The 17,017-nt window shown below is 40.1% G+C and overlaps 3 protein-coding genes and 1 pseudogene across 3 annotated transcripts; 2 read left to right on the top strand and 2 right to left on the bottom strand.

Annotated features, from left to right (window-relative positions):
- Positions 1-1,277: 1,277 nt before the first annotated feature.
- Positions 1,278-2,729, bottom strand: LOC133726518 (uncharacterized). The gene has a single exon (XM_062154077.1). The coding sequence runs from the start codon at positions 2,048-2,050 to the stop codon at positions 1,499-1,501; it is 552 nt and encodes a 183-aa protein (XP_062010061.1). The 5' UTR covers positions 2,051-2,729; the 3' UTR covers positions 1,278-1,498.
- A 3,106-nt stretch (positions 2,730-5,835) lies between these two features.
- LOC133726511 (protease Do-like 9) lies at positions 5,836-9,860 on the top strand. The gene is made up of 9 exons (XM_062154068.1): positions 5,836-6,477; positions 6,917-7,116; positions 7,220-7,400; positions 7,648-7,839; positions 8,108-8,340; positions 8,749-8,850; positions 8,935-8,985; positions 9,191-9,295; positions 9,390-9,860. The coding sequence occupies exons 1-9, from the start codon at positions 5,934-5,936 to the stop codon at positions 9,486-9,488; spliced, it is 1,707 nt and encodes a 568-aa protein (XP_062010052.1). The 5' UTR covers positions 5,836-5,933; the 3' UTR covers positions 9,489-9,860.
- A 539-nt stretch (positions 9,861-10,399) lies between these two features.
- LOC133726512 (protease Do-like 9) lies at positions 10,400-13,618 on the top strand. The gene is made up of 9 exons (XM_062154069.1): positions 10,400-11,121; positions 11,361-11,560; positions 11,656-11,836; positions 11,973-12,164; positions 12,317-12,549; positions 12,647-12,742; positions 12,854-12,904; positions 13,080-13,184; positions 13,284-13,618. Exons 1-9 carry the CDS (start codon positions 10,689-10,691, stop codon positions 13,482-13,484), a joined length of 1,692 nt encoding a protein of 563 aa, XP_062010053.1. The 5' UTR covers positions 10,400-10,688; the 3' UTR covers positions 13,485-13,618.
- A 389-nt stretch (positions 13,619-14,007) lies between these two features.
- LOC133726515 (WAT1-related protein At3g28050-like) lies at positions 14,008-16,941 on the bottom strand (annotated as a pseudogene).
- Between the last annotated feature and the right edge of the window lie 76 nt (positions 16,942-17,017).

The following is a 17,017-nucleotide window of genomic DNA, read 5'->3' on the forward strand; positions in this document are numbered from 1 at the left end:
GAAATAAAATCTTGGAAGGGATATTCAAAAAAACATTAAAGAGCCCCAATACACACATCAGATGTCTTTATGTTCTATCTCCACTCAATGACATGCTTCAAGTGACATGATATAACTCACTTCTGGAAGCCAGAATAGCTTTCGACACACATTTGTCACTTCACAATGAATTCATATCTTTCAAGAGCAATTAGTTATAAAACAAATAAGCTGAGATAAACCCGAGAATGTACAGCTAAGCAAGTCTTTATATATGCCGGTGAAACCTCAGCTTTAACTGAGATTGACAGTACCACATTACCACCAAGCTACCAAGGAACTTGCAAATTTACTTGGCAACATTGGCCCTTTTTATACCAAGGTAATAGTAAATAGGCCATGAAAGATATGAACCTCAGAGTTAGATTAAATATATGAAGAGGGATCATGCATACGAATGAAGTTTCACAGATGGTCTGAACACACACTCATGCACACACATTATCTTCAGTCAAAAACAAAGGACAGCCATGGAAAAAGTTTTGGTCCAATCACATAAGCGGAAGAATCTGAGAAGGATGTTACTACAAACTATAACAAGATTGGTGAAGTAGACATATGTTTTACTCTGAGCAACAAATTAATGCAGACCACATGATCTATACAACCAAAAAACAATCATTGAGGATTTACATTATTCTATTACAAGACTAGCTTTGTTTACTGAAGTGGTGAGCAATCAGAAAAAGGAAACTTTAAAACCATGAAGTGGCTAGAATACCACAAACTTAGCTAAAATTTTGAAGCAAAGAATTGCTTAAAAGATGCAGAGCAGTACAGGGTATATAGTTACTAATGCAATTCTAGCTCTGTTCCATAAAGTAGTGGGTAACTGGAAAAAACAATTCTAAAACTATAGTATACCAGGAAAACCTTCCTTAGATGAAGGCTATGCATGGTACTAAGCAGTAAAATATAGTCATTAGACTAGACTATTTAGTATTTTAAGAATCAGTACATGGCAGAACTCATCAAATTACTTGTAAAGTAGAGCTTTTCAAGTACTTGAAAGATTCATGATACACATACATCATACACGAAGTTGCAAATCGGAATTCACCTTTGTGATTTTGCATTATCCAGGAAACTACTAGAATTTTATGACCCCAAAAACCTCCTGGTAAATATAAATTTGAAGAAATTGCCATCTTTTGTAAACATTAAAACCAACAGAATAATATGCACTCACTAGTTAATTCAGTCAACCAATATCCTAATGCAGTCCAAAAGCAGATAAGTACGAAGAGTGCAAGAGCTCAAAATATCATTAACATGAACAAACACATTATCATTCTAAAAGGATGATGTAAGGGAAATGCCAGATTCGAAACACATGAATGCAAAATCTGTATTAAGTACCACCATAGACAATCATCCTACATTAAACTCAAGGGGGGTAACATATTCTTGGGTAATTCAACTAAATTTCAGATTAACACATAAGAAAGGCTCTGAAACCTCATGCTTCTACTGTGTTACCTAGCACAAAAGAAAACAACTCCCTGACCGGCGAAAACTCCACCAGCCCAATATCCATAGCATACCCAGCAACTGGCAACTTCAAGTCCCTCAATACGCAAAACGCTTCAGCCATCCGACTCTTCGGCACATCTTGAGCAACAGCACAGAAAGGCATCCAAGAATCAGTGCGATACTCCTCCCCAATTTCAACACCTTCTTTCTTCATTGCCTCACACAACTGGGACTGGAACTGAAGCAACGAAACCGAAGGAGTTGGTGCCAGAAACAGTACATTGTTATCAGTCGGGAAGCTCCCAATTGACGAGAATGACAAGGCCAAAGGCTCTTGCTTGGCAGCAAAAGACTTGATAATGTTTTCGAGCTTTGCTGGTTCGATGAAGGAGCTGGAGAAGAGAGTGATGTGAGGGCGTGATTCGATTTCGATGAGCTGGGTGCTAATCTGGCGGCGAGCAAGAACATTCCAAGCCTTCAGGACCTGGTTTTCCAGCGCTGGATCGAAGTAAAGCTCGATTGCATAGCCTTGTGACATTGCCACAGAATCAAAACTGGGTTAAAGCAATCGAATTTGGTCAAAATCAACCCGGTAAAACCCAGTAACAGAAACTGAGATCTCAGAACGTTCTGGAGAAATGAAAGAAAACCCCCAAATCAAAGTGACCCAGTACAATTAGGGCATTGAAATTTGGGGTAAAGCAATCTACTTTGGTCACAATCAGCACAACCCAGTTAAAACCAGCACCAGAAACAGAGATCTCAGAATGCCCAGAAATGAAAACTTAAAGATAAACCCCCAATCAAAGTGACCCAGAATTTCAAACAAGGAAAAAAAGCCTTACAGATTAAAGTAGCAATCAGAAAGAGACAGAAGGAATAAAGGGGCAATAGATTTGACGGACAAACTCAAAAGGGTCACTCTGTAGCAGCGAAGCTACGACTTTACAATCACAGTGAGAGATAAGATAGTGAGAGAAAGAGAGAGGGAGATAGAGAGAGAGAGAGGAGTGGCCTTGCACCGTTGGTTGAAGATGAAGAAGAAGATGAGGAGTATGGTGCAAGGTCACCAGTGAGTTTAGGTGGAGGTAGGTTGGGTTCAACTCTCTGCGAGTCTAAATCGATATTCGCTGCTCGAAGAAATGTAGAAAAAGATAGAAAGAAGAGGATTAATTGATTGAAAAACACCGAAAAAGGTTCATTCTTTAATTGATTTTTGCATTAAGTGACGGTCAAGGAAATATGCTCATTCTTTTTTCAATATTTTGAGTGATGATGACTCCCTTCAGGGCTTTAGATTCATTCCTTTTGATTTCTTGACCTAAAAGCATAGTTTCATTTGGATGGGTTATGAAGATGAATTTACTAATTTTAGGTCTTTATACACCATTAGTTATTAGTTAGGCTGAAAGCGGTAAGGTGATGAAAAATGTTAGACACTTTTTTTAGTTCGTTTATATTATGAATAGTAGATGATTAAACATTTTTTATTTAGTAGTTTAATAAAAGAGTGAGCTGGTTTGTTCAGTGATATATAGCTCTAAGTTTCATATGGAGAGCTTCTCTATCTTTTTTTTTTTTTTGAGAAAAGGGCGGTGCAGCAGCCCTCAAGCTTTGAAAGCCTCGATTAAAGAAACTGTCGAATACGAGGGGGGGACAAAAAGCCTAAACCCCTGATTACAATAAGTAGGACATCCTGAAATACTATCCTGAGTCTCTACTAAATGTTTGTACCCAACAAAGCACCAACTAGCAAGGAGCGCTCTACTGGCGACTCCAATTGCTTTAACTGCATTAACGCAGCGGTGACACAACGGAAAGATAACTTGATCTGCAACCCGACTGCAGCAAAGCATAACTACCATACGCACAACTTTCCCATCATGATGCCACTGGAAACAACCTCCAATGACACTTAGTTTCACACTGCTACTAGGAGGCAGCGACCATTTGCAAGTGCAAGGAACTCGCTGCCTACCTAGAGCAAAATAGGCACACAAGGTGCAATGACTGGCACACAGGCCACTGCCTCCAACCGGAACACGGTTGGAGTTTATTACCAGCAAAGCAACAACAGAAAAACAACCAACAAAAGCAAAAGCAACTAAAAACAAGAGCTCGTCCAAACAGTAAGGCCCAAGCACAGAGGCCCGGCCCAACTTCCACCTCCAGCAAGGATCCGGCGCCTCCCTCCTCCAAACTTGCTGCCAGCGCCCTCCGTCGTCACCACATCGTCGGCTTGCACCGTCACGACGCCGCAACGCATCTCCACGCCACCGCATCGCAGCACCACAAAGCCAGCCGCTGGCAGCACCGATACCAGGCCGCCACCTTGGACCACACCACCACCACGCCGCATCCCTGTACCGCCGCACCACCGCGACCTATAGCAGACCACCCCACAACGCCATCAAAAGACGAACCCAGATCCCAGACAGATCCAAGCCCTCACCTGGCTCATCGCTGCCATGAGATCGAAAGCCCCGCCGCTGCATAGATCCCCGTTGCAGAAAAGAGGTCCGAGATTGCCGCCGGCCAGCCGCACCCCGCCGCTGCACTTTGGCTGCCTTCGCCCACGACCCAGCCCACAGCGAGAAAGACCCATCGATATCCAGCCATGGACCTCGCTGCCAACAACCCATGCTAGGAAGCAAACAAGGAAAACTGGACAGAGCCCAAATGAGGAGGCCTCCCCCAACCCTCAAGCCTACGATCTGGATCCGGAGGGATCAAGATCCGGGCAAGAGGGGAGGGGGAGAAGAAACTGTTTTCAGATATGTTTTCTCTCTCTAGCTTTTAGAGAGAGACGCTCTGGTGTGAAGAGGTTTTTTGTGTATTGGAGAGCTTCTCTATCTAAAACTAGAGAGAAAACATATCTGAAACTCAATCTTCCTTTCTATTCTCTATTGCTCAAATCTTGATCCCTCTAGATTTAGATTGACAGCTTGAGAGTTGGGGGGCGACCTCCTTCATTTAGGCTTTATCCCAGTTTCTTTGTTCTGTCTACTGTTTTTGCTCAATCCATCTACCTCAGTTCGTATTTTCGATCCATGAGGCTGAAATTCTTATTGTTCTCCCACCATAACCATCTTTATACCTCCGTCACCTTTGTGTTTTTTCCCCTCTTCACCTAGTTGCTTGGCTGGATTGTCACTCTTGAAAAATAGCTGCAAATATCTTCCTATTTCCTCTCAATTAGCAGTTCTCCCCCCTTTGAGACAAGTGAGAATACTTGGCCGGATGTCTTCTGTGGAGTCTCCGGACAGGAACTTGGACGACGAGGACTCACTTTGTGTTTCTCGGTTTGACATCTTGCTAGAGATCCCTAGTTCAGCGTTTTGTTAGGACACCTGATTTACATTGGTGCATGCACTAAGATGGAGATCAAGATTTTATTGCCAGCGATCTTTAGAGTTTCGGTTTTTACTTCAGTCATGCGGATTTCGCAGCTTAATCTAATTGTTACTTACAACGAGTCTTGGCGGCGGTTGGTTCTCGCATCGGATTAGTGTTCGTGGATTGGGCTCGATTTTAAGCCTACATTTTGGGCCTCGGTTTATTATTTCTTGTCTCCTAGTATTAGATTTGATTTTGTAGCTCCTCTTGGAGCACGTCCATTACAAATCATGTACCCTTTACAAGCTATCGTCTCTTAGTTTTAATGCAACTCTTCTATTTTAATATATATAAAAAAAGCCTGTTTAAATGACACCATCCATATACGATGTAAAGATGTAAATAAAAACATTCATAAGAAAATGATGAAAAGTTAATTATCATATCAAGAAAAATTTTGTGTACTTTGATATCAATGATGTAATGAGAGTTGTCGGGTTAGTGTTCAAAAGATTAACTCAAGAAAAAGTTCATTCGAGTGAACTTTTATGTCTTCTTCAACATCAGTAATGCAATGAGTAGTTATCAAACGACCAACTTAACAGAAAAACTCATTTCGAGCAATCTATAATCATTCGTGGTTACGAATCTTAATAACTTCTTATTTTGTTTCGTTATTTTAATGGCAAATAGGGATCCTATAGGCCTATACAGCTAAGCTTTCATGCTTAGTTGTTTCATTAATTCGTTCGCTATAGAGGTAGACTTCTCATTAGAAAAAGACTTTATCTCATTAATATAGGCCAAAAATGAATATCATAAGTAAATAATTCCAAATATCGGTGGAAATTCAACTTGCCCAATATGGTCCAAAATAATTAACCATTTGAACAATTTGAGGCATAATGGTCCATACCCACTAAGCCCAACCAAACTTTCCCATTCTGATAGGCCCAACTCTCTCCCTCATTTCCTTCCTTCTCCGTCACTACCGCCTCTGGTTTTAAACCAGACCGTCTCTCTCTGCAAAGCCCTAAATCTTCAAAGCTCCACACTTTCTTCAATTTCCCTCGAAAAACTCAAAAATGGGAGAAACCAAAAGAAAGCGAGGGAGAGCTCCAAAACCCAAAACCCCAGAAACCGCCACCACCTCAATGGACATCGACGACGCCGCTCCGCCCCCCACGACGGAGCCTCTCTCCGACGCCGGCACCTCCCAGCCCTCCCGCCGCGGCCGCGGCCGCCCCAGGAAGGCCGAGTCGGCCAACATCACCGCCTCGCCGGAGCGGCGGAGCTCCCGGCACGCGTCGGAGCAGAACGGCGACGCCGGGGCGGTGAGTTCGGAGCCGCCGCTGATGGTGCCGAGCTGGGAGAGCGTGGCGCGCGTGGTGCCGGCGATGGACTCGGTGGTGAAGGTGTTTTGCGTCCACACGGAGCCGAATTTCTCGTTGCCGTGGCAGAGGAAGAGGCAGTACAGCTCGAGTAGTAGTGGGTTTGTGATTGGGGGCAGAAGGGTCTTGACCAATGCGCACTCTGTGGAGCACCATACACAGGTCAAGCTCAAGAAGCGTGGCTCCGAGACCAAGTACTTGGCTACTGTGTTGGCGATTGGGACTGAATGTGATATTGGTGAGTTTGGAAGATGAAGTTTGTGAATTGAAATGAATGCAGAAAGTTATTAACTTTTTTAACAGTTAGCTTTACTTGTAAAGAATTAAAGGTAGTAGCTTGACTTAATGTGTTTGCAGTGATCTTATTAGCTAAGACGAAACGAATATGATTGTATCATTGTTTTGAAAAGATAATATGTTTGTGTGATCAATCTAAGAAGAAGTTTTGGAGCATATAACTCAAATACTAATTTTTTTGTCTCGTAAAATGTCAATAAAGGAAAATATCCTTTACTTTTTTGATTATCGGTTGGAGATCCTTCTTGAGAGAGGAATTAGGAAAAATTTATGCGTTGAAGGTGGTTGAATTTACTTGCTTTATTAAGGTATCAGAAGTTAATTAGTGAATCATGAGTTACTGCGATTGAAGTCCTTATGTTGTTTTCGTGATGATTCAGCCATGCTCACGGTGAGTGATGATGAGTTCTGGGAAGGAGTTTCACCTGTGGAGTTTGGAGAGTTGCCGGCGCTCCAAGATGCTGTGACGGTTGTGGGCTACCCTATTGGGGGTGACACAATCTCTGTGACGAGTGGTGTAGTGTCACGTATGGAGATACTTTCATATGTTCACGGATCAACTGAGCTTCTGGGACTGCAGGTTATTATCTTCTTGACATTGTCTTCTATATACACCGTAGAGACCTCAATTTTTGACATGTTTTTGTTTCCTGATTTCCTTTCTCCTTTGGATGCTTTTGCAGATAGATGCTGCCATAAACTCTGGAAACTCTGGTGGGCCTGCCTTCAACGACAAGGGGACCTGTGTGGGCATTGCTTTTCAGTCTCTTAAACATGAAGATGCAGAAAATATAGGCTACGTTATTCCAACACCTGTTATTAAGCACTTCATTACAGATTACGAGAAGAATGGGGCATATACAGGTTAGCTAGTAACTTAGTGTGTACTTCTAGTAAGATGAAAGAAAAAAAGAAAAGAAAAAAAGGGAATCAAAGAAAGAAGGAAGTCCGATCGTAACTGTAGTTGTTGTTATTTGCATATGGTACTTGCCGCACATATGTGATATGACTTGCAGCACTGTGGACAACATCTGTGATCGTGTTTTGATTGTTCCAAATTATTCTCCTTTTCCTCTTCTTACATTATTTCTAATTGATAACTGCGGTACAGGGTTCCCAATTATTGGAATTGAGTGGCAAAAGATGGAAAATCCTGATCTACGCACGTCAATGGGGATGAAAGCTGATCAAAAGGGTGTACGTATTAGAAGGATCGAACCTACAGCTCCAGATTCTCATCTTCTGCAACCATCTGATGTCATTCTTAGCTTTGATGGAGTTAATATTGCAAATGATGGCACAGGTAAACCTCTTGATCTTTCTTCACTAAATATTCTTCTCTTTTTATGCAACTTCTGCATTCAGCTTTGTCACATGCAGTACCACAGAATTTTTCATAGAATGAAGGGTGACATTTGGTTCTTGTTATTTATAGCAGTTCATTTAAGAATTTAGGACAGAATCTTGTTATTATCATTATTTTTTTGTTTATCCTACATGCATATTCTAATTTAGCATAACCTACTGTAGATTTATTAGTAACACGACTCTCTTTGGTATCAATTTTCCAGTTCCATTCAGGCATGGGGAGCGCATAGGTTTCAGTTACCTCGTCTCTCAGAAGTATACTGGCGATAGTGCTGTAGTAAAAGTTCTTCGCAATTCACAGATACTTGAATTCAACATAAAACTTGGAACACACAAACGTCTGATCCCGGCACACATCAATGGCAAACCTCCTTCCTATTATATCATCGGTGGATTTGTTTTTTCAGCTGTATCTGTTCCATATCTGCGTTCTGAGGTGTGCCCTTGATTTCGTACTCTCTCTCTCATTTACTTTGTTTCCCACTATGTCTATGCACTTTGTAGTTCAAGCTATATCATTCCATCTATTTCACAATGTTTTTTCTAATTTATTATATTTAGTTTTGGAACCATTATCTAGCCAAACCATACCTGAATTTAATATATATATGTTAGTTTTTGTTTTCCTGAGTAGCATGCAGGCTTTAAAAGCTCCAAACAAATGTCACAGAGTTGAGTTTAGCCTATATAATAGTGCCACCTTAACTGTTTGCTTGGGGTGAGCTGGTGTGTCACACATGCTTAATTAAGAAAACAAAGATGGTAGATTTAAGGTGTTCTTTTAAAGAAAATATTTTGTTAGTATTTTACTAAATCTTACCTTCGATTTTTCATTAATTTCCAGTATGGAAAGGATTATGACTTTGACGCTCCAGTCAAACTTTTGGACAAGCATTTACATGCAATGGCAGAATCTACTGATGAACAGCTTGTTGTCGTTTCTCAGGTTTGTCTCTCTGATCTATATTTTCTATGCTTTTCGTTCTTGTGCTCTGCTTTCGTGGATTAAGTCTATTTGAAATTGTGTTAGGTACTTGTTGCTGACATCAATATTGGATATGAGGACATTGTTAACACTCAGGTGAGGGCCTGTTGCACAACTCAGGATGTTTTCCTGTTTATATATTGTTCTCTTACTCATAAGGAAATCTTGTTTAACATTTTTCATTCCTTTCTAGTTAATACTTTTGCATCACCTTTTGTGTTTGTAATGATGATGAGATAAACTTTCTGAAATTATTTTTATACTTGTAACACTTGTTGAAATGATTCCTTTATCTGTGTAGGTTCTTGCTTTCAATGGTAAGCCTGTGAAAAATTTAAAAAACCTGGCCACCATGGTGGAGAGTTGCGATGATGAGTACCTAAAGTTTGATCTAGAATACAATCAGGTTCCTTTCCCTCCCTCCCTCCCTCCCTCCCATATATGCATGCATTCTCTGCATTTTTCTTAATAGTAGCTGAATTGCAAACTTTTCTATGCAGATGGTTGCCCTACAGACAAAAACAGCCAAAGCTGCAACTTTAGATATCCTTCTGACTCATTGCATACCTTCAGCCATGTCTGATGACCTTAAGTCTTAAGACCTAAGAGAAGATTTGTCCCCATCAAAGAATGTTAGATTGCTTATAATGGAACAGGTATGTCATTACTTATGGAGGATAAGAGCTGGAAATCCGTTGCTTATTTATCGTGATTATCTTCTGTTTTGGAAGTATCTGCAGACATTTAACCGTCGGAATGAGGCTTCCATTACATTTTGTATCAACTATACGCCTCAGTTGGGTTGATGTCTTTGGAAATTTTTGTAATATTAAGTAATTCTATAGAGAAGAAGAAAGCAGAAATGATAGCTAGTTTTGCCAGATCAAGCAGGCATTATCGTATAATATGATCCTTAGGCACATTTATTCATCATAGTAGAATGGTTGAGCCTCCTTAAGTCTTACCTCATACTCTTTTTGATATTACTTAATTATATAACATACTATTGCATCCACTTCATTTCCAATTGCGTATGGAAACTGAACTCATTCCATATTTTCTTAGTAATTTCCTTTTAGGATCCGTGCTATGATAGGGGCATACGTCTATGTTCGACTGAGGATAATGCTTGTTCGAATGAGTTTGGACACCAAAATTCTGCGGGTCATGTTAAGTTGGTTTTTTCAGAAAGAGAAGAAAATTTATTAATCCAAGAGATTACAATGAGGGATGACTTCGCAAAATTCCAACTAGTCCAACTAGAAGAGAACCTACTTATACTCCTGACTTCCTAAGTCCTAATGTAAGAACAAGAGTACGGTCAGTTTGGCTGTTGTAAAACATAGTCCAACCTGGAACAGGTCTGATTCCTCGTAATTTCTTAGGAAGTTGATACCAAATTCTTAAACATTTCTCTCGCAGCTATAGAAATCCATTTACACATGGTGATGTTGACGTGAACATGCAGCCAATAATTGGCACCAAAGAATTGCGTTGACGTGTCGTAACTCGCAAGTCATAATAAACTCTCTCTCACACATCGGCTTGATTAATTTCCTGAGCCACCGCGTTTTTGATTCAGAAAAACACAGAGAAACGTACTTTGACTCTGAAACCTCGAGTCTCCGGTCGACCTGCCTCGAGTCTCCGGTCGACCTGTAGAAAAAGAAAAAGAAAGAAACACTATCCAATAAACCATTTTCTATGAAGACTCAAGACTTGCCCACCGACCAACCCCGTTGACGGCCATTTTATATAAAGAAAAAGGTAACGCTCAAACAACGCAAACCCCCACAACAATGTATCTCCAATTCATCAATCCCACAAGCACAACCACCACCCTAAATGACAACCTTCCCATCTCCAAGATAGTTTCTTCTTTGCCGCAACAATCACCACTTGTTGACCAAAACGGTGACTTGGGTGTTGTGTCGGAGCCGGAGCCGATGGTGCAGAGGTGGGAGGGAGGCGGTGGTGGTGGCGGGAGAGTGGTGCCGGCGATGGACGCGGTGGTGAAGGTGTTTTGTGTTCATACGGAGCCGAATTTCTCGTTGCCGTGGCAGAGGAAGAAGCAGTACAGTTCGAGTAGTAGTGGGTTTGTGATTGGGGGCAGGAGGGTCTTGACCAATGCGCATTCTGTGGATCATCATACACAGGTCAAGGTCAAGAAGCGTGGCTCGGACACCAAGTACTTGGCCACTGTGTTGGCCATTGGAACCGAGTGTGATATTGGTATGCAACATTTTCCTATTTCTCTTGTTTTGCTTTATAATTTCGAGTACTTAATTTTCAGTGATGATAGACTAACTCAATGTAATAGTAGACCAATTTTGTGTAGTGTACCAGTATCGAAAATTAATGTATTGATACGTTAGTGGATTGCCCTTAGAATTGTGCTATAATTCATAAGTCATGCGAAATATTGAAGTCTGTTTGTTTGTTGTTGTTCTTTTATCTTGATGATGCTTAAGCAATGCTTACGGTGAGTGATGATGAGTTCTGGGAAGGGATTTCACCTGTGGAGTTTGGGAACTTGCCTGCGCTGCAAGATGCTGTGACTGTTGTGGGCTATCCTATTGGGGGTGACACAATCTCTGTGACGAGTGGTGTTGTGTCACGCATGGAGATACTTTCTTATGTTCATGGCTCCACTGAGCTTCTGGGAATGCAGGTGACTATGTTCTGCCTATTCTCATCGCATAATTAGAGATACCTGAATTTGAGTCCTGAAGTGTTGTGGGGCTCTTCACCGTTGATGTTTTGTAGATAGATGCTGCAATAAACTCTGGAAACTCCGGTGGGCCGGCGTTTAATGATAAGGGAAAATGTGTGGGGATTGCATTCCAGTCTCTCAAGCATGAAGATGTGGAAAATATAGGCTATGTCATACCAATACCAGTTATTATGCACTTCATTTTGGATTATGAGAAGAATGGGACATATACAGGTTTATTAAATGTTACCAGCTTAATGTTTAGTGCTTACTTCTTCTTGTCCTAACAGTAATTGTTATTTGTATATGCAGTAGTGAAAAACTCCTCTCAATTTTGCTTTGGTTCTGATTGTCATTTGTGGTATTACAGGGTTCCCAATTCTTGGAATTGAGTGGCAGAAGATGGAAAATCCTGATCTGCGCATGTCAATGGGGATGGGACCTGATCAAAAGGGTGTGCGAATCAGAAGAATGGAGCCTACATCTCCAGAATCTCTTGTTCTGAAACCATCTGATGTTATTCTTAGCTTTGATGGGGTTAATATTGCTAATGATGGCACAGGTAGACTTTTCTTCTTCTGAGGAATTTGTGTTCTCTTTTCAAGTCACCTTTGCATTCCTTTGTTTTCTTTGGAAAATGCTCTATATTTATCACCTAAAATGTCATAAGCTTTCTGACTTTGAAAATTAACACTATTGGTATCAATTTTCTAGTTCCATTCAGGCATGGAGAGCGCATAGGTTTCAGTTACCTTGTCTCCCAAAAATACATTGGGGATAATGCTCTAGTCAAAGTTCTAAGAAACTCAGAGACACTTGAATTCAACATAAAACTAGCAAAACACAAGGAACTGATCCCGTCACACATAGAGGGAAAACCTCCTTCTTATTACATCATTGCTGGATTTGTTTTCACAGCTGTATCTGTTCCATATCTGCGTTCTGAGGTGCGTGTCTAAGTTCATGCTTCAATGCTTTCTCTTTCTTTACATTCCACTCTGTCTCTTTCTCTCTGTTAACCTCTGGATTTTTGTTCATTTACAGTTTGGAAATATATTTGATGTTCCAATCAAATTATTGGACAAGCATTTACATGCAATGGCACAGTCTATTGATGAACAGCTTGTTGTTGTTTCTCAGGTTTCTCTCTTCATCTAAATCCCTCCCATTCTGTCTACTATGCTTTTCCATCATATTGCAAGTATTATTTACTCTGCTTTCATGGATCAGATTCACTCGATATTGTGACAGGTACTTGTTGCTGACATTAATATTGGATATGAGGATATTGTTAACAATCAGGTCAGGAATCTGTTACAAAACTCACCATACTTAACAATCTTTATTACTTAAAATCTCATAGATCAGCTTCAAATTTTCTTTCATTTCCTGTCTGATGCAATAAATCATCCACTGAGATGAAATGGCTGAAATTACATAGAATGAATTTGAGAAAGCTGTTCTTTCATCTCTTTAGGTTCTTGACTTCAATGGTAAGCCTGTGAAGAACCTGAAGAGCTTAGCCAAGATGGTCGAGAATTGTGATGACGAGTACCTAAAGTTTAGCCTAGAATATAATCAGGTTTGTCTCTCTTTTGAGATTCCTCTCTCTCACACAGCAATGCAAGTATGCATGATCTGCATTTTTCTTTGGTGGTTAAATTGCATACTTCCTGTGCAGATGGTTGTTCTACAGAAAAAAACTGCCAAGGCAGCAACACTAGATATCCTCACAACGCATTGCATATCTTCGTCCATGTCTGATGACCTTAAGACTAAAGACATTATGTTACAGGAAGTAGAGTCTTTGTCTGATGACCTTAAGACTAAGATATTAGAGGAAGAACAAATGCTTACTTCTCCTTTAGCTGTATCTACATAGATGAAATTCAGGAAGCCCTCAGAGGAACCGAGCACATCTTGTAAGAGTATATGTTGGATGGTAAAAATATTCTTCTTGTAACAGTTTACATTAGAACAGTTTATACAACGTTTACTCTACTCAAATCAAGTCAAGACCTGGGTCCAAATCCAATCCTCAAGTTTCAAGTTTCAACTGGGAAATCAAGAGAATCTCCCCTTCACTTTTCAGACTTTAGTCTGCACGAAGAAAACAAGAGAAACACTCCTATATTGAAGTTATCTCATTTGCTTCCTGAAATCTGCAGGTCAGAGCAATACTAAATACTACAGAGTTGACTACATTTGTAAAATTGATTCTTATTGAGGATACAGTTTCTAATTAGTGCAAGGTTTATCAATAACAATATTACCCATAACAATGGTTCAATACGTTTGAAAATCCCATAAAAATCCTCACAATTAATTTCATAGTGTTCATCATGAACATCATAGAAAAACAGAACATCATAGAAAAACAGCTGCTGTTTTTCTCAGCAAATAATGGATATCAATCTACCCTAGAGACCTAATGCACATACTACATACTGCTAGTTTGCTACACATTTTGGTCTAGAGATGCATTCTCGGTTTTATAGGTTTGCAATAAAGGGGCCTTATTGCTAGATGGTGATTCCAGGCTATCAGCTCCAGAGTCTTCACAAGTCTCTTCTTTAGCTTTTCCCCACAGTACCGTGTAAAACCCAACTGATATAATTGTTGCTCCAAGTAGGCTGCAAGATGCAGAAAAAAGATGCAACGAGCACATTGAATCTTAAATCTCAATAATGTACAGATTTTAAACCAAAAATGGGACTGGTTAGTTGCTATAGCAAACCTTCCCAGATGAAGTGTATCACCAAGGAACGTTACGCCCATGACAACAGCAATGGCAATCGACAATGGCTTGAACATTGTCACATACACAGGTCCCTTCAAGCGCAAGGTCCATGTGTGAACAGTATTGTTCAATAATGAGTTTAGTAGTCCCTAAACATTAGAGAAAAGCCATCATACGAAAAAATAAGCAGATATATATAGGGGTACTCTAAGAAGTGTAATATAACATCTTTCCAGTGCTCTGTTAGCTTCTTACTGAGCACAGGACGGATACCAATGCCATATCAGGTCTCAATCTCCAAGCATTTGGATTTTTTTTCTGTAATCAAACCAACAACTACAGCTACGATGCTGACCACAACATTGTAGAAGAAGATCACAGTTAATTCATTTGGGTACTCTTTCATAATTTGTGCCTGTAGAAAGATTACTAATTTGGAATTAAAGCTCATGTTATCCAGCAACTGATGAAAGATACGACAGTAACTTTTGGGTACAAGTAAGTTACCAGAACAATGTACCAAAGTGTCACCAATATATACTCGGCTGTTATCAGAAGGCCTCCAATGACCCAGTTTGAGTTTGAAGGTGTTGAGTTTAGCAAAAGAGATTCGGGGGCCCTTATATAGTCACCACAAATGCACCTGTGAGTGAAACTATAGTACCAACAACTTTAGCTTGAGTGTTTCTGGTTTTCAATGCTACAGTTTCCAACCTGAAAGAACAGAAAACAATAGAAGTTGGTCCTTATTCATCCAAAAAAGAATTGATCCCCTAGACAAGAGGATTTTGATGCTGGTAAATGTTGAGCAAACCAGGCAAAATTATACATGGCAAGTTGGAAAGAATGTATTGGACCTTATCACATATTTACTTAAGACAACAACTAGAGGATTAAGAGAAGCAATTGGTGCTGCATAGGACTCTAATTCTTGAAAAGATATCTTAGATGTTTCTGATAAGATATTCGATGGAAAACCGTTTGCTTATCTGATATATTAGATAAGCATAGATATGTATGCAAAAGAGGAGCAACCTAGTGAAACACAAACACTCTTATGGGAAGAGGACTGTGTTTTCTCCACACCGAGTTACAAGAGTCTTGCCCCATAGAGACCACCAAGTTCCTAAGAGTAGTGCAGAAGATTGTTGCTTCAAGAGTTCAAATGGCTTCAGGTCATTTTCATATTAAACTCCAAACACCACTTCATGTGTCAAGATATGTTATAATCAGTGTTCATGTAAATTTGTGAGTGATTGCATATATGCTATATGTATGTTTGTCGTTTTCAAAGTTATCATGCCAATCACACATGAAAAGTCTAGTGTTTCGGTTCAAAAATTAGTGTTACCACAAGCTAGAGGCCTAGAAGTCAAACAATTATATTTTTCAAGTTGTGTGCTGAGCATGAAAACAAAGTAGCTAGGGAAAGTACAACTAACATATATTGGATTCCTTCCCTTGTTATCATAATTCAGAAGTAACTGTCTATGGTCCTCAACTTTTCTCAGAAAGCAAACAGTGATAATTAGGCCATTGGATTTTTATCACTTGGTAAATTAGACAGGGTTGAAAGATGGAAAGAACCTGAAAATGATGGCAAGAATGAAAGTGAAAGCTGGCAGAAGGTTGCTGATAGCAGAATAAAGCATTGGAGAGCTGTAATTGATTCCTGCATACCCCATTATCTGAGATGAGCTCCTGTTCATCGTCATCATCAAGAACACATATTTAATCGTTATAAAAAAAAAATTGATTATGGGTTGGTTTCGATGAGGATCTTGTACCCAATTAGCCCAAGAAGAAGAATTTTGCTCATGATGGAAAAGTTGAGGGGAGGAAGCCTCCTTGATCTGCAAAGCAGATTAGAGATGCGTGTTAAAAAAGTTGAAGCCTTTGAGTTTGAAATTGTTAAATGATTTGAAAGACTAGGATATGGACCTGTGGGAGATGAGAGGAACTGGAACAAGAGCAAGAGCAGCTATGGAATAAGTGTAGGCAATAAAGACATGGTAGCTCATTCCTGTCATTGTTGCAGCTTTGAACAGTGTGTTCAAGCCCACGTCCATGGACTCCATAGTCACCATGGCTGTAAATGGCAGGACATCTCTGTAACAAGACCTTCCTGCCATCTCTATCTCTCTTTCTATCTTCCTCTCCTTTCTCTCTCACACTCTCAAAGACAACACTAGTCACTCACAAAAGAGAGAACAATGGGAAAGTTAAAAGATGTTTTTGAGATCAGAAAGAAGCATTGTAATGGCTTAGGTAACTGTCGATGGCTAGGTAGGGGATAGCTTGACAAAGAAGGGAAGTGTAATGTGGTAAGATGATTGGACAATTGGGTTTTGTCGGCTTCAAATCTTCTCTCCCCAGCTTCCCTGTTTGCTTCTCTGTCTTTCATCCACTTTTTGACACGTCCCTTGCTTACACTAACTCGCCCTCAAAATCTCATCGATCAGAAAAATAAAAAATAAAACCATAAAACTAAGCAAAATGTACATCTCACGTCTCTATTCTGGAGGGTGGGGGTCTCCGTCAGTTTCATCCTTCGTCGTCATCAATGAAAGACTAAGAAGATGATTCTTATTAGGGACTATGAGATCGCAAACTCCAGCGATTACATATACGATGAACATTTAGAATGAACCCAGGAGAAGGTAAGTGCAAGGAAT

Source organism: Rosa rugosa, chromosome 1 (assembly GCF_958449725.1).
Source record: "Rosa rugosa chromosome 1, drRosRugo1.1, whole genome shotgun sequence".
NCBI lineage: Eukaryota > Viridiplantae > Streptophyta > Magnoliopsida > Rosales > Rosaceae > Rosa > Rosa rugosa.